The 19,089-nt window shown below is 27.3% G+C and overlaps 1 protein-coding gene across 1 annotated transcript in view; it reads left to right on the top strand.

Moving 5' to 3' along the window:
- The window catches only part of Ten-a (tenascin accessory), a 347,949-nt gene that overhangs the window by 218,647 nt on the left and 110,213 nt on the right, over positions 1–19,089 (top strand). The window contains exons 6-7 of the mRNA XM_065510066.1: positions 556–765; positions 18,364–18,549. Coding sequence (XP_065366138.1) covers positions 556–765; positions 18,364–18,549 — 396 coding nt within the window. The remainder of the gene's footprint in view (positions 1–555; positions 766–18,363; positions 18,550–19,089) is intronic.

Consider the following 19,089-nt stretch of genomic DNA (forward strand, 5'->3'; position numbering starts at 1 on the left):
TATTTAAAAATATTGGAAAGATTTTGTTTCTAAACATGTTTATAAACATTTTTGCTTAACTTATTTTAAAAAAATTACAGCATTTCAAATTCGTTTTGATTTAATATAAAATTAAATTTATTAAACCATTTTCTCACTTGCCACACTAAACTTGTTATGCCTTTTCGACAAGTTTTTTGTTTGTATATACGTTTTTTTTATAGCAATAAAGTTTTGTTTTTCTAGAATTACTCTGTTTTCTTTTTTGCAACTTGTTATTACAAGGATGTTAAATGTTTCTTAACGGCAAAAACTTTTATCAAAAACATATGGCCATTAACAATTCTTAAACAAGTTTAACTTCTTTCAATGTACAGCGTTCTTGTATGTGTTTGTGTTTAAAAAAACTCCCCAACCAACCATATATTTTAATGACCATTTTTTTGTTCCGGAACGTGTCTAACATGCTAATAGTCGTTTATGGCAGCATTTTATTCTCATACTTATTTACTAACACTTAAACACTTTTGATATCCAAAGTTTTTCCCTTTTTCCTTGTTTCTTTGTGCAAAATAGATGATTGTTTAGATCCTTTGTGTTCGAGTCATGGCACCTGTGTGGCTGGTCAATGTTATTGCAAGGCTGGCTGGCAGGGTGAAGATTGTGGTACCATTGATCAGCAAGTTTATCAATGTTTACCCGGTTGCTCAGAGCATGGTACATACGATTTGGAGACAGGTCAATGTGTTTGTGAAAGACATTGGACGGGACCAGATTGTTCACAAGGTAAGTTAAAGTGTTAATTGTTTATTATATATATTTTAGCTACTAACTAAATAGAAATAACTAATATTTAATTATAAATAATAGCATTAATATACAAATTAATAAAGCATATCTAAAGGGGGTGTTTGCAAATTATTTTAACAAAGCATAGCATAGCATACTTTTAGCAAACATAAACACTTATTAAGAGATAATGTTGTTTATATTATTGAGTAAAAAGTAAATTTAATTAAAATTGCTGTCATTTTAATAAATTTTATAGAGTAAATTAATTTAAATTCTGCTAAGCAACAAACATGCAAGTAATAAATTTTATTGTGGAAACATAAAACTTAAATATTGTGTTGTTGTTGTTGTTTGTTTATTTGTTTTTTCTATTAACAAAATTTCCATAAATTAAGTCATCTGTACAATGCTAAACAAATACATTTAATAATGTCTTGTGTGTTTGTATATAAATTAGTGCAAGTGTATGTAGATATGTTGTGCATTTGCATGTGTATGTTATTGAACCGGAAATTATGTTCAAAAATTTTATTACTAATTTACAATGCAAAATTAAGCAAATGTTCATGAACATGTTCATTGCAAAAACATGTGGTTGCAAACTACAATACATACAACTATTAAATCCATATATGTACATATTATTTGTTTATAAAATTCTTGAAGTAATTTGCATTAAAATACCAATATGTAATAGACTTCCTTTTAACACATCCATACATCCATACATACTGGCATATTTACAGACAGAATTATACACACTTGGGATTTTGTTTAGAGAAAACATTGCTGGCTGTTATTATTCAAAACAACACAATTATATTTATTATATTTTATGGTTTAAATTTTTCAAATTTTGTAGCAACAACAATTGCAATAAAATAAGTGTGTTTAATTAATTTATTATCTTATCAAATGAAATCGAGAAAATATATTGGTTACAAAACCGCAAAATAATCAGAGTTGAACATGTGGTTTTTGGCAACAAAAGAGAAATTTGTTTTCAATACTTACATTTACTTAAATTATAGCTATACATTGTTATTGTAAACTCATAAATATTTAAATTAGTTTTACAAATGAAACATATATTTCCTTTAAATAACAATAACAATTAAAATGAAAAGGAATTTTGTTATGTTAAATTTTTACTACATTAAAATAATTATTTACTTATGAATTTAATTAAAACAAACTTTTTTTTAAATTTTTACATTTGTAAATCACTTTAGCTTTATGCTGGGTTTTTCTTTTATTCCCCGCAAAAAAAAAATCCCTTAGGAGACATAAAAATTACAAAATAAACTATGTAGCAGCAGTTGCTGTAGTCAAAAATTCTATCCCCATAATTCATATAAAAATAAAATTAATTTTTTGTTTCAGCTTGTAGGGTCTAGAGCAGACAAACAGCTCAAACATAGTAACAAATTATATATGTATATATTTCTGAGTTTATATGGGTTTGTAAAACAATTCCCCAATGTTTTGTATATAATTGTATATGAAACAATATTTGTCGCGCCTAAAAGCCAACTATGCAATATGACCCAAACCAGCAAGACAAAAAATAATAATAAAAGGAATAATAAAATAGCAGAAAAGGCTTTAGAAAAATACGAAATATTTATAACACTTGTGTATTACAAATGTGCCAAGAATTTAATACACTATACAACTACATACATACGCTATATACCTAAACATACATATATAGCCATGTAAATAGTTGTCACACTGGGCTGCCATTTACAGGCCAGCTGCAAAAGTCACTGGTTTTAATATGAACCTGTATTTTAACACGTCTGGCTGTGTGTTTGCCTCAATGTATGTTAGTGGTTATATGATGATGTATATAATATTTTCTAGACTCCTACAGTTAGTTTAGTTAAAAACGTTACAGTCAGAGTCCATATGCACAAACTTGTAATATAATAATCTGATATTCCCTAAATAGTTAAGGAAAAATTCTTTATTTCTGAAAAAAGCAGCTTTTATTTAACTTGCAATATTTGTATTTTTGTTTAGGACAATATTTGTTAAATAAAAACTAAAAATCAAATATTTTTGAAGTTTGACCCCAAAAAACTCCATTAAATTTTTTAAGTAATTGATATTATTTTCTATAAAAAGATTTTCCTCTAAAAAATCTTGATTCACAAAAAGCTTATTTCAAAATTTAGAAAAAAGAAAGCTTTAATACAAGCTTTTTGCATAAACAAGCCTCAACGCAACTGTTTTTATACGTACGTAAAAAACGTTTTTCAGAAAAATTAAAAGAAATTCAGAAAAAAATATTAATAAAAAACCTTTTTTTTTGAAAAATTTAAAAAAGCTTTTTCCCCAATAGAAAATCTTGTTTCAGATAAACTTTAATATTAAAAATAAATTTCTAATGAAAAGCTTTTACACCTAAAATTTAGTTTTTCCCGAAAATGCTTAGATTAGAAATGTATAATAAAAGCTTATTTCAGAAAAACTTTAAAAAAGAATTTTCAGAAAAATGAAAAGAAATTCAAAAAAAATATTAATAAAAAAACTTTTTTCTGAAAAATTTAAAAAAGCTTTTTCCCCAAGAGAAAAGCTTGTTTCAGAAAAACTTTAAAAAAGATTTTTTAAGAAAAATTAAAAGAAAACTTGCTTCAGAAAAAGTATTAAAAAGCTTTTTTAGAAAAATTAAAAAAGCTTTTTTCCCAAAAAAATTAATAAAAACTAAAATTCTCCAAAAAACTTAAAAAACCGTTTTTCATCTAAAAAGCTTTAAAAAATTTATTTTTTATACAATAATGTTCATTTGCGTTTCTTTTTATAAAATATCAATAATTGAGTTGATTTTTTGGACTTTCAATTAATAAAGTAGCTTTATATAAATTCGACCAAGTAAAACTTTTATGCTGAAAAGCTGCCTTGGTTGTTCACATATATATTTAACGTTTATTTTGTTGTTCCTGCTAGCTGTTGTTGGCATGTGGCCCATGACGACCACGTTGACATGTGTGTTGGTCATGGTCGTAATATGGCACTCTTTTGCTTTAACTAACTACTGCAAGAACATTTATACATATATATTTACTTGCACATACATATAAATATACATTTGGCTATATACATACTTGTATGTGTCTAGTTTTATTAAATTGTTGGTTCTTCATCTTATTTCACTACACACCATATACAAAACTATAGAGGTTGGCTTTTTTTGGGGGGATATATTGTGATCCTCTATGTTTTAGTTTCATTAATTTTTTTTTCTTTTTTGTTACTACAGTACACCTTCAGTGTAAATATATACCTCACTCTAACTCTTTGTCTTGCTCTCTGACTCTCTACTCTAGTATTCTGAAATTGTTGAACTACTGGAGTTATGTTTAGTTTAAGTGTTTTTGGTACCATATCGTGAAAAAATATATTCAGCATTTTGTAATTTTTTTTATTTATTTTTTTTTTTTTGAGCTAAACTTTCAACATGCTGTTATAGGTTGTGGTATATTGTCTAGGTTTTGGTAGAAGTATCATACCACTACAACTACAACACAAAATATGTTATATGTGTGTGTAAGTGTTTGTGTTGCCATGTTTTGAATGTTTCATGTGTTGTGTATTTTTTCTATATTTTTCTAATTTATTTGTAGCCAGCACTACTTGTATGTGTTGCCATTTTTTTTTTAAATTTTTTTCCATAGTGTTTGTATTGTTGCTTCTTGTTTTGGGTTAAAAGTACTCAACATTGTTGAGTTGTTATTAAATTTTGCAATTTTTATTATGAAGTTTTTTTTTTAGTTTTTTTTTTACTCTTTTATATGTATATAGTTTTTCAATACATTTTTTTTGTTGTATGTATGTGTATGTAGTGGGTAGTAGCTTTTTTTGATATTGTTTTTCCCCGTATGTTGTTTATTTTTAGATTGTTACAAAATCAGGTTAAGTGGAAAAATATACTGTATTTTTTTTCCTCTATTTGTTTGGTTGTTTTTGCATGTGGAAAAATAAAAAAACAAAAATATTTTCATAGGATGTTGTGGAGAGTTAGTTATTTAAGCTTTAAGTGGACTTAAAATAACTTTCGAACCAAAGCTAAAAATATTTATGATTTTTTGTTTCTAGTGTGTTTTTCTTTTTTTTAATTTGAAAAAATAGTTTTTTTTTTAGTTCAATATTGTGGACTTGTTTTGTTCATTAAACTATGTAATAAATTTAAATTTATTTGTGGAAAGGGATTTTATAAAATTTGTATGGTACTTTGATTATAAAATGCAGATATTTAGGTCAGCGGAAGTGGTTTTTTGTGATGAGCTAAAGCAAAGTTTTGAAAAGGGATTTGCAAATCAATGAAAATTAAGAGGAATTTAAGTTTTTTTAAAAAAAAAACAATTTGAAATTTTAAAACCTTAAACATTTGCAGAAAATTTATATATTGTTCAAGAATTTTCAATAAGTCTTTGTGTTAAAAATAGTTTACAATAGCCCATCCCTGAGTTAGTCCACCTTCAGTTGTTATCTCTGTTATATTTTCTGGCAGCATATGCTTCCATTCTTTAATTTATCTTTAAATGCAGACATATATATGTATTTCTATGTATATTTATACACATGCCTAATATACATATCTGTCTGTTTATTTTGTTTATTTAAAAAATTTGTCTTTAAATCATAGCATGTCTGCAACCTTTTAAAGCCTAAGTGTCCTTAAACAACATATAACTTTTTAATTTAATAAAAATATATCATGTTTTAGTACCTACTTTAAATAAAAATCACATTTTTTGAAGCACTCTAGAGAGCTCTTTTTACAATGACGTATAATTGATATTAAATGTTGCTAGAAATAAATATTACTCATACTCATATTCTTACTTGTTTATTTTTATTTTTTTTTTTTGCAAAATTTAATAGAAAGTTGATATTTTATAGGATTTTTGTTTGTGTATCAACTGAATACATAAAAATTATATCAAATTATTGATCATTAATAAAAAGGTCAAGTACTTTTTGATACTTTTGAGATGCCAGACATGGATTGTATTTTTGTGAGCTTATATAATTATTGTTTGTCATATGTCTAATAAATTTTAGTAGATTAAAGGAAAATTCATAACTTTTTATAGTATTTATTATCCTAGTAAAAATTTATGTTGGCTTTTAAAAGAAAATATAAGATCACATGAAATGTAGTCGATATTAGAAGTACTTATACTATATAAATGAAAATATATTCCTTGTAAATGGTGTCCTAATATTTACATGAGATTTGAATTAAATATAAAACACAGTTTTTTTCTTTAGATTGTTATTTTTTATTGAATCATTAGTACATAAGTACATAAGTACTCAGTATAGGTTTATAAATGAAGTAGCATATCGAGCAAGTGGCCATAATGAATTTGCCGGCATATATTCAATATTTTGAAACATTTTCTATGACCATTTTTGAATTACATCAGTCGATGTACTGATGGTTGTAGATTTGCTTTGACTTCAAAAAACCTTATAAAAGTGAGATTTAATACAATGATGTTAAATCTCACGGTCTGATCATCGAAACGAGAGACTACATAATCAGAAAATATCTCATGTAGTAACTGAATTCTTTCACGGTCTGTATGTTGCCTCCAGCCAAAAATCCAAAGCAGTCAATAACACATTGTTAATGAAAAATAGTATTTTACTATAGTTTTGTACTAAAAACTACGTTTTGTACTAAAAACTACGTTTTGTACTAAAAACTACGTTTTGTACTAAAAACTACGTTTTGTACTAAAAACTACGTTTTGTACTAAAAACTACAATTTGTACTAAAAACTACGTTTTGTACTAAAAACTACGTTTTGTACTAAAAACTACGTTTTGTACTAAAAACTACGTTTTGTACTAAAAACTACGTTTTGTACTAAAGACTACATTTTGTACTAAAAACTACATTTTGTACTAAAAACTAGGTTTTGTACTAAAAACTACGTTTTGTACTAAAAACTACGTTTTGTACTAAAAACTACGTTTTGTACTAAAAACTACGTTTTGTACTAAAAACTACGTTTTGTACTAAAAACTACGTTTTGTACTAAAAACTATGTTTTGTACTAAAAACTATGTTTTGTACTAAAAACTGCGTTTTGTACTAAAAACTACGTTTTGTACTAAAAACTACGTTTTGTACTAAAAACTACGTTTTGTACTAAAAACTACGTTTTGTACTAAAAACTACGTTTTGTACTAAAAACTACGTTTTGTACTAAAAACTACGTTTTGTACTAAAAACTACGTTTTGTACTAAAAACTACGTTTTGTACTAAAAACTACGTTTTGTACTAAAAACTACGTTTTGTACTAAAAACTACGTTTTGTACTAAAAACTACGTTTTGTACTAAAGACTACATTTTGTACTAAAAACTACATTTTGTACTAAAAACTACGTTTTGTACTAAAAACTACGTTTTGTACTAAAAACTGCATTTGTTACTAATACTATGTTTTATACTGAAAACCACATATTGCTCTAAAAAGTACGATTTGTTCTAAAGGTAGGATCACACGATTGCCGCAATGAACCAATTTAATACAATTTTTATTGTGCTGAATTGGGGCCCAATAAAGAAATTGTCCCAATCAAATTCTCTGCAGTCACATGATTGCTTCATTTTATATAAATCTGATTGTCGTAAATTGGCGCAAAGCGATTTAGTGGCAATAATTGTCGCATTTCAGTCACACGATTGTTCTAGTTTACGGCAACTCAGAGAAACAGCTGTTGTGCTAGATTTTAAATTTTGTTTTGTTTACATAAATGTAAAAACAATCTATTTTTGAAAAAAATATTTGTTAAATAAAAAAAGAAAATTGCGTCGGCCTTAATTATCATATAAAAAAATTAATAAAGAAATGTTAAAAGATGTATGTGGGTCAGAGAGTGGCTCACAAAAACAATATTTCATTTACAAAAATTAATATTGGCGCTAATTGTCTTCTTTGATTGCCGCACTAGAACACAATAAATATTGGTGTATTTTTAACTTTTTTATTGGTGCATGTTGCCTATCAAGCATTCACATGATTGCCGTACCAGGGTTGCATTTGATTTGGCCAAATAAGCACAATATTGTTGTGGTTTGACATATGAGCCAATAAGTTGTGAAATCACACGATTGACGTATAAAATAGACCAATAATTGGTGCATTGCGGCAATCGTGTGATCCTACCTTAATATCAACATTAAAATTAAGATTTGTATTAAAAAAAATGTTTACTTAAAGCTGTTTATTCCAAAAACAACGACTTGTATTAAAAATAATAGTATTATCCGCTAAATTTTTTTATTTTTTTTTTTTTAATACATTTCCATTCATAAAATATTTATTTAAATTATTTAAACCCGCTTTAAAGTATACTACATTATTACTATTTAAAACCTCCTTAAAATATACTCTAGTTTATTAAGTAATTATTAAACAACTAAATAAATGAAAATTATATTTAACTAATTCGAAGAATCTTAGCTGAAATTTTCGTCATTACCTCCATCCCGGTTTTACACTTGCTGTTTCCACTTTAATTGAATTAAATTTTCAACACCTTAAGCATGCTGCACGATCGATGCTTCATTTATCCATATTTTAAATATATATTGCCTAATTTAAAGCATCTTAATACAGTTTTCATCACTTAAACTTAAATTTAAACTTTAACTTTAGTTTAGTTATATATATTTCACCTGCCAAATATACTACACTAAACCTATAACCTTGTCAATACTTTTGCTATTGGTGTTGTTGTTGTATATTTCGTCTGCCATATTTCCTAAAAATGATTGTATTATTATCTTTATAAAACTGTTTTTTTTTTTATAAAATTATGAACTTTCTAAACTGTTCAAAGTTCAGGCAGTATGAATTTATGTTTGTGTATGTAAAACAGCTATATTCACAACTCAATAACTAATAAAATCAAAGAAGCAAAATCTTATATAGACTGTGTATGAAGAACACATGTGTGTTTTTATACGTATGGATATAGAAACACATATTGAAAGTACATTAACCCTTTTATAAGTAAATCCTAGGTAAATACTACAGTTTAGAAAGTTTAGAAAGAAGGTGAGCATACATACATATAAGTTTGTATAACTCATGGTATAGTTGTGTAAATATAAATAAGTCTGCATACGTTTTTTTTTTTATTGGCATAAAAAAACCTAGAGAAAGAGAGGAAAAAACATAATATAGACGCCAGTCAACCTGACTGAATATGATTATCTTTTAAAAACACAAACACATTTTCTGTAAAAAAAAGAAGCTCTTAGTTTTTTCTGCATGTGTATATGTGTGTGTGGGTGTGTGAGCAAATGGCAAATTAAATTCAATATAGCATATCTTAAGGAGCACACATACTTTATGTTCGACATGTATATACTCTCATCATACCTACATATTTAACAAAAGCTCAGCAAAATCAAGCATAAGAAGAGTTTGAAAATGTTTTGATACGTAAAAAATCAATGATTGAGTTTTATGCCTGATATGCATACGTACAATATATCTTAAGCATATGATAAAAATAAGTAAAACTTTTTAAACTGTAAGCAAGTGCTTGCAAACATATACTTCATAAAAAAAAAGATGAACTAAATCAAGTAATGTTTATAAAGAGGTGAGGAAAATGCTGGTATTTAGCTCTGACTTGTTTTATTTTTAGGTTATGTACATTAAACACAGACAAAAGCCCTCATATTCTATAGACTAATATACTTTAGTTTACTTTTTTCCACCCATTTCATTTTTGCTCCTTAAAACATACAAAGCTTAAAGGGATTCACCTGTATTTAGTTTTAATAAAGAGAGCGAAAAAAAGTACATATATATGTATAAAAGATGTAAAAAACTAACAATACTTAAGATGTAGTTGCTGTGTTAGGATCCTGGGTGATGACGATGAAATGATTTTGTAAAGAAACCTAGATGAGAAGAAAAGCTCAATATAATGTCGTCACAAAAGGCAGCAACTATGAAAGAAAACAGCAATTTTAATAGAAAAAAAATATAAAAGAAAGAAATTAATCAGGACACAGTGGGTAACAAGCTAGACATTTTGAAAAAAAATTCTTATAGCTTATTAAAGTTGGCTTATTAATTATATTTTAAAGCAAAGCCTTAATAAAATTTGACATTTGTGGTCATATTTTAAATAGACGTCTTAAACTTCATGAGAAATTTTTACAATTCCCATTCCCTTCAAGACTGTATAAATCTGTTTATAAAATTGATTTTTAATCTTTTTTTAGGAAAATTTCTTCCACTTTTTATTTACTTTTGTTTTACCGTGCTTAACACTTGATGTTCATGTTCATATATATATTTTTTTTTTACATTTTTCCCCTGCTTTGTTTTCTATTTACCGCCTGTCTCATTTAGCAAAATGTTGAACATGTATAAAACTGAAAAAGCCTTTGTTTAACATGCCACTTGCAATTACTTTTCTTGAAACATGTTTATATTTTTCTGTTGTTTTTGTTGTAGTTTCTATGAGCATATTTAATAGATTGGTATCCCTAAGGAGGAGTCTCATTTTTTTTAATATTTCCAAATGATGGGTAATTAACTAAGACGTGTTGTTTGTAAGATCTAGGAATTATTTTAATAAGAAATTGTGTTTTAGAGAAGTTATTTGATGAAGTAGGGTTCAATTTAATAGTAAAATAAATGAGCAGCATAGAGAAAATTAAAATGCATTTTAAGTTGAGCAACATGTTGCCGTGTAAAATAGTGCTTCTTTTGGTAAAATTTTTGAGAGAAACTGAAAAATTTGGTAGCTTTTTTAGGATTTTCTACATTGCAAAAGGATTTGAATCCTACCTTCTGGTTCTGCATCACGTTGTCAAAATTTTGAAGCCAAGAGAAATTTAGTTTATTTTGTAAGCCAAATTAAGACATTATAAAGATTTGTTGAGATTTTGAATATATTTTACATTGCAAAATACACTATGAATTCTTGTAAAGCTTTCTAGTATAACATGTTGCGTATCAACATTCAGATACTAACATATATTTTAAACTAAGCTGCTGAGCAAAATGTTTTCCAGAATTTTTCCAAATGAAAGAACTCTTAACTGGTAGGTTTATATAGCAATTTAAAGTCCATTTTGTTTCAAAGCTTTTGCGTAGCTGCAACATGTTGCTGGTTAAAATTGAGCTTATTTTGTTTTGGATTTGTAGACAAGCAAATGTTTTCACCATTCTGATAGTTTATATAAATTATTTTCACATAAAAATTCTTTCTTCAATTCATATTATTGTTGTACTCTTAGCAACATGTTGCTGGAAATTATTTACCATTTCTTTGTATTGCATAAACTGATGTAATCATTTCAAGCAAAACAATTTTAATTTAAGTTTCCTGTTTAATGCTTTGTTTATGGAAACTCGCAACATGTTGCTAAATACAATTTGTGTCTTCCATTTTATAGAAGATTTGGAAAACAAAGTTGGAGATTATTGTTGAAAAATGTTTTAAATATTTGTAAATTTTTTAAATTCATTAAAGTTTCTCTCTACATTGTTTTTTTAGTTTCTAGTTATTTAGCAACATGTTGCTGAAATCTAGTATGATAAAAATTATAAGACAGCATGTTTAGGCAATACAAATATTAAATTAGTAAAAGAAATTGTTCTTAAATTTGAGATAAATTTAAATTCAGAAAACTGCTGAATTTGCTGATTATTATTTTGTATGTTTTTAAAAACTTTTTAACATAAACCTCTCAACTTAAAGTCTATTAAATTTTAAATGAAATTTCTCTTCTTAGCAATATGTTGCAGAAATTGAGTATGCTAATAAAATGTTGCTTTTAGCAAAAATATTTTATTTAATTTATAAAATGTTGATAATTTTTTTTCCATGTTGCAGCTATTGCTATACAGCATTCAAAATTCGTTATGATTTTCTCTAATTTAACATATTTGTCTCCTTTATTTTTCTTTTATGACTACTTATTTGAAATAATTCATTCAAGTGTGTAACACCTCCTTTTTTCTTTTAAGAGTTTTGAGTTTTTAAGATAAGACTCTTTTTTTTTGTGTTGCTCCAACATTTTACAAACATAAGTGGGCATATGTGTGAGGTATATATTTGAAAGTGATGAGAATAAAAAGCATAAACAGAATTCTTTACAAATGAATAAGTTTCTTAAATGAAATGAAAAATATAAAATAATGATTAAAAGCTTAGGAATAATAATTAAATTAAAAGAAACAAAATATAAGCATTTAAAGAGAAACATCATTGAATTGTTTTAACAATAATACTCAAAAATATTGCACTCGTTACTTTTTCCAAGGAACTTTAAACTTAAAAATGTCTTTTAAACATAAAATCAATATTAATCGAATTTAAAAATACTACGAGAAACATTTCAGTTTAGTTAAAACCTTTTTAATATACGTAAACACATACGTACGTAGTTATATCGAAAGTATGCTATAGTTTTCTATATAAAAAAGCTTTATCAGTGTCTCTGTATTTATATAAGCCATAAATAAGAAAAGTGTATGGAGTGTATAGAAAATACTTCATAAAAATGACATTTTATGATAGTCACTACAGTTTTCCTATAGTTTAATGCAACACTTACAGCCACAGCCATGGCAACTCATCGCCTGATAAAGTATTAGGAACCACAAAAAGCGGAAGTTTATGAGAGAGTATGAATGTAAAAGTAACATGTAGGTAATACAGTTGCAAACATTATAGAATTTGGCTAAACAAATATATTTCTAAATAGTTTGCTACAAATGTTTGTGTTTAGAAAATATTTTTATTATTTTGCGTTACACTGTAAAATAAACTTAGTCACATACTTACAAACTTGCCTGCTGCATCTAAACAAATATGGGAGGGAGTATGTATCATCACAAAAACTATTACCACTACAAGCCCACCTCTCATACATACTTCATCATTACAGAGACAAATATACATATAGAGAGAAGGAAGAGCGAACTATAGAATTTGTTTTTCCAGCTAAATTTTACGTTTTATACACCGTTATTTTTTCCATGTATGGATGTGAGTATTGGAGAGTCATTGTATGAGTATGTCAATGTTCTTGTGTGGCTTTTCGTTTTTTTTTTTTGTATGATAAATGATGCATTTCTGATGATACCACCAAATACGTTGCACACAGAACAAAAAATGTACAGCAAAATGCGATTTTATGTCTTTTTAGTAGTAGAAAATTTCTACTCCCTTAGCTAAATATTGTTGGTTGTTAGATGTTGTAGTTTTTTTATACTTTATTTCCCCAATGCACCTAAATGTTTATCAACGTATTCGTCGTCATCAAATTCTATCCTGAAGTTTGTGTCTGTTGTCTATGGTTTTTTCCTACTTCTATACATTGTATATGTTTGTTGGTGTAAATGTAGCTGAATGTGCCTTGTGGCTTTTAGTTCAATATTTTATGACTAAGCTTTATTTCATCGAAACCCACTACAGCAACTACTTTTTCTACTATCTTTTTATATGATGTGTATGTTAAATGTTGTAAAAAATATAGCTGGTTGATAGAAAGAAGTATAAGCCAGCTAGTTGTTAGCTTTGTTCAATTGGTAAAATTTAAACGCTATTTTGTTCAAAGTAACAAAATAATACGATTTTAATATGGCTGTGTTCTTTTTCTTTTTTCTATCTAGCTTTTTGTTTAGTAATAGGAGGAGTTGTTTTTAAAACGTAGTAAAAGAAACAATTTTTAGTAAAGTTAATAAAAAAAAAACAAATAAAGACAAATGGTTTTAAAATGTCTTACTGAAAAATTCTAAGAAATTTTTTGTTATATGGTTTTTATGAGTAAAAAACTTTTAAGTGTAAAAACACTAAAGGACTAAAAAATTTAAATGTATCAAAAGTTTTGTGAAAAAAATAAAATATAAAAAATATATAGAATTATGATCCTTTGTTAAGCAAACTTTGAACTTTTCGTATTTATAAATTATTAGTAACATGTTAAAGCAAATGGAAGTTAATAAAATCAATTTAGATCTATTCCCTAATCCAATTTTTGTAGATTGCAAGCAACATCTCTAGTCAAAGAAAAGCTTTGAGTCTGAGCAACTTTCCTGGTTAAAATTTTTAAAGCAACTTTTTCAATCAAAACAAGTTAAGATTCCGAATAACTTTTCTAATTTTGGAATAGTTGCTTAAAATTCTTAGCAACATTTCCAGAATCCAGTTCTTTTCTAGTCAAAAGCTACATAGAGTTCATTCAACTTTTCTTTTAAAAAAAATTTTAGGTCCCAATCAGATTGGATCTTTGGGATCCAATCAAGTTTTTACTAAATTCTTTGTGGACTTTTTTAGTAAATATGTATTTCAGGTCCAAGCAACTTTTATAATAAAAAGTTGCCTAGAATAAAAGCAATTTTTCTGGTAAAAAGTTGCTTAGATTCCAAGCGACCTTTCAAATAAAAAGTTGCTTCGAATTGAAGCAACATTTCTAGTCAAAACAAGTTTGGAGACCCAGCTACATTTTTAATCTTTGAAAAGTTGCTTAAAACTTCCAGCAACATTTCCAGAATTCAATGTACTTTTTAAATAAAATGTTACTTAGAGTTCAAACAACTTTTCTTGTAAAACAAGTTTAGATCCCAAGCAGCTTTTCAAGTAAGAGGATCTTTGGGATCCAATCAAGTTTTTCCTAATTTCTTTGTGGACTTCTTTAGTAAATATTAACTTCGGGTCCAAGCAAATTTTGTAATAAAAATTTGCCTACAACAAAAGCAATTTTTCTGGTAAAAAGTTACTTAGATTCCAAGCGACCTTTCAAATAAAAAGTTGCTTAGAATTGAAGCAACATTTCAAGTCAAAACAAGTTTAGAGACCCAGCTACTTTTTTAATCTTTGAAAAGTTGCTAAAAACTCCCAGCAACATTTCCAGAATTCAATGTACTTTTTAAGTAAAATGTTACTTAGAGTTCAAACAACTTTTCTTGTAAAACAAGTTTAGATCCCAAGCAGCTTTTCAAGTAAGAGGATCTTTGGGATCCAATCAAGTTTTTCCTAACTTCTTTGTGGACTTCTTTAGTAAATATTTACTTCGAGTTCAAGCAACTTTTGTATTAAGGAGTTACCTAAATTCCAAGCTATTTTTTTTTTTTAAATTGCATAGATTTCAAGGATCTTTCAAGTAAAAACTTCTTTGAATTGAAGCAACATTTCTAATTAAAACAAGTTTAGAGTCCAAGCAACTTTTCTAACTTTTGAAAAGTTGCTTAAAACTTTCAGCAACATTTCCGGAATTCAATGTACTTTTCTAGTAAAATGTGACTTAGAGTTCAAGCTACTTTTCTTGTAAAAACAGGTTTAGATACCAAGCAGATTTTCTTGTAATTGGATCTTTGGGATCCAAGCAAGTTTTTTCTAAATTCTTTGTGGATTTTTTTACTTCGGGTGCAAGCATATTTTGTTCCAGAAAGTTGCCTAGAGCTCTAGCTAATATTCCTGTAAAAAGTTGCTTAGATTCCAAGCTATATTTCAAGTAAAATGTTGCTTTGAATCCAACAGACTTTTCTAGTAAAAAGTTTACTAAAGTCTCGGCAACTTATCAAATAAAAATGAGCTTAGATTCCATAACACTTTTGTAGTAAAAACTTTCTAAGAGTCCAAGCTCTTTTTCTAGTAAAAATATAAACAATTTTTCTGTTAGTTGCATAGAGTACAATAAATATTCTAGTAAAAGTAGCCTTGATTCCAAGCTTCTTTTGTAGTAAAAAGTTGCCTAGAGCTCAAGTAAACATTGCCTAGAATTTAAGCCACTTTTCTAGTAAAATGTTTCCCAGAGTCCCAGCAAGAACCTATTTACATTGTGGAATAATCGCAGCAATTTTATGTATATTTATACCCTACACCACCATAGTGGGGAGGGTATTATGCGTTTGTGGAGATGTTTGTAACGCCCAAAAATATTAGTCTAACACCCACCTTAAAGTATACCGATCGACTTAGAATCACTTTATGAGTGGATTAAACGAAGTCCGTCCGTCCGTCTGGTCGGCTGGCAGGCTGGCTGGTTGTCCATGTAAACCTTGTGCGCAGAGTACAGATCGCAATTTTGAAGATATTTCGATAAAATTTGGTACATATTATTTTTTCTGCCCAAGGACCAAGCCTATTGAAACTGGCTGAAATCGGTCCGTTATTTCAACTAGCCCCCATACAAATGTCCTTCCGAAATTGGACTTTATCGGTCATAAATGTTTAATTTATAAATGTATCTCCACAAATTGCGCTCCAAATAAATTTAATATATACAAAATTCATGTCACCAAATTTTGTTACGATCGGTACGTAATTAGTCATAGCTCCCATATAGACCCGCTTCCGAAAATCACTTTAACGTGCATAAATCGCTTAAAAATGTTGGTATACTCTCAAAATTCAACATAGTAAAGTTTCATATAGACATAAATCACACGACCTAATTTCATGGTGATGGGTCCATAATTGGTCATAGACCCACTTCCGAAAATAACTCAAAAATATAATTTTTTGAAATTTTAAAAGATAAATGTTTTTGCTCTTTTACTTAGTGTAGGGTATTATATGGTCGGGCCTGACCGACCATACTTTCTTACTTGTTTTTTTTAAATTGATTCATAACCCCTGTAATGCTTATACACAAATTGTTACTTTTTATATTAGTCTTTGACAATTAAAAAAATTCAAAGGCATGCGACATCATGCAACTTTTCCTACCCCATTTGCATCTCTATACTTCTATCTCGAAAAGTTTCCAATGTAAATGGGCTCCAAAACTATTCTAGTGAGAAGTGGCCTAGTGGCCCAGCAACTACTCTAGAGAAAAGTTGCCTAGATGCCCAGTAACTTTTCTAGAAAAAATTTGTTTATAGGCCAAGCCACTTTTCTAGTAAATAGTTCTCCCAAGCAACTGTTTTAGTAAAAATCTGCCTGGAGTCCAAACAACTATTTTAGTAAAAGTTTCATAGACTCTAGAAAACTTTTCTAGTATTTTTTAATTGTTTCTATTTAATGATTACTTTTATTATTCAAACCTGAAAACGACTTAATTTTCCTTTCTTACCTCTATATTAAGTAAATCACTAAAAGTAACTTTAGCCTCCAAAAAAAACTCTCGCAAAAAATACTTCAAAACTTCTAGCCATGGAAACGCATACAATTTTTCTTAATAAATAAGTAATACTTTTTTTATGTTATCTGTTCTTTTTCTACTATGTTTTGCTTCATGCATTGCACATATATAATTTCATATATATCATATTTTTAACCGCCATACATTATCTTTTGCAGACTGTATAAGAATGGAGTATAAACTACACTCAAATAGACAGACTTCATTAATTTTATAATAAATTTTATAATGCATACTCACAGACACTTAACAGCAGACAAAAAAATATAAAAACTTATAAGGTTTGAAAAGTCTGCTAGACTTTTTATTACAACAAACAGAAAAATGGTTTACAATTTAATTTTAAATGCCTGAACTGGTTTTTCAAAAATTTAATTTAAATCCCATAAGTTTAATAAAAATAATAATATTTCTTTAATTTTAAATTTATCATTTTACAGCCTAAAGGCTTCGTTTTATTTTTTCTATTCCTGCATTTCTATTATTTGTTAAATTGTTGCTCAAGTGCTGACATTTACACCTTTCGAATATTATTATTTTATTTTTCTACGTTTATTTCCTCTGTCATCTAGCCTGCATATGTCTGTCTTTAGGAAATTACAATTTATATTCATCCGTTGCTCTTATTTTCATTTTTATTATTATTATTTTTCTGTTCAGTTTTCGTATTTGTACAAGTATTTGTAATGACATTTAGCCTTAAAGTATGCTAACGTTTGTCGAGCCTTAAGCTTAGGGATTTAGCACACAACTGAAATTTATTGAAATTGTGTAAAAAATTTATTGATATTTGTGATGAAATAAATATTATTCTATGTCTTGTTTAGCGAAATATATTAAAAGAAAAGATTAACGACACTATATTGAAGGTGTGTCAGATAAACTTTAGAAGTTATTGAACAGCCAATGAATGTTAAAGTTTCCAGCCCAAAAGTAGGCAATATGTTTACATAAATGATTTGTAAGAACAGTATGCAGTATTTTTTAATTAAATGTAAACATATTATTTGCTACACATAAAAAACTAAATACATTAATATTGACACCTTAAAATATGCAACATAGTTTATAATTAGTTTTAGCTTTAAAGTTTAATTTAATTATAAAAGGTTTTAGGTTTATTTTTAAATTCAATTGTTTTGTTAATAATAAAAGCTCGAATTATGCAGTTTGTTCTAATTTTGCTATAGAATATACTAGCAAAATTTATTTAATTATACATTAAAAAACATTTTGAAAATTAAGTGTTAAATTAAAGTTTTTAATTAAATTAAATATTTGTTTATGTATTCACTAGTGTATAAATATATTACTTATAAATCTTTCCTATTTTTAATATCTAAAAACCAGCCCCTTTAAATATGCTTTAAAAACACTTGTGTTATTTTATAATTGTTTCTTAAACCTGTACTAATTTGTTTTTTATTTTATTCTTGTTTGCAGCTGTCTGCAGTTTAGATTGCGGTCCCAATGGTGTTTGCGAATCTGGAAAATGTCGCTGTAATCCCGGCTGGACTGGAAATCTATGCGACCAATTGCCCTGTGATGCCAGATGCTCTGAACATGGCCAATGTAAAAATGGCACATGTGTCTGCTCACAAGGCTGGAATGGCAGACATTGTACATTGCGTAAGTATATTATAGACATACACACTTATACTCTAATACAGTGAAACTACTTTTATTTTAAAAAGACAACACCATATAATACTGCCAAGAAAAAAGGGACTCAAATTCTCTAAAAGCATGCAAGAGATATAAAAAGTTTCCTAAATTGAACTTTTAAAACAAAATAAAAGAGTATGAAAAAGCAACACAAAATCAATAGTTTGATTTTCGTACGTTTAACATTACAATATATATTGAGAATATCAAATTTTTGTTAGCGTTGTTGTTTTTTCTGTGCTGTATTTTAAATATAAACAAAATTAAATTTAAACTTTTCAGACATTTGGTAATAGGAGTAATGAAATTGATAGAGAGTAAGAATATTTGTTGGAAAATATATTGTAAAAGAAAAAAATTGTTAAGGGAATTAAGTTAAAAGTTGTTTTTTATTGGAGAAAATTAAGTCAGCATATAAGTACTAAAAGGAATATGATTGTTATATGTTCCATGCATTTTGGCAAAAATGGATATGGTGAAAATAATACTTTTTAAAAAATCAAA

Source organism: Calliphora vicina, chromosome 4, assembly GCF_958450345.1.
Source record: "Calliphora vicina chromosome 4, idCalVici1.1, whole genome shotgun sequence".
NCBI classification, from domain to species: Eukaryota; Metazoa; Arthropoda; class Insecta; order Diptera; family Calliphoridae; genus Calliphora; species Calliphora vicina.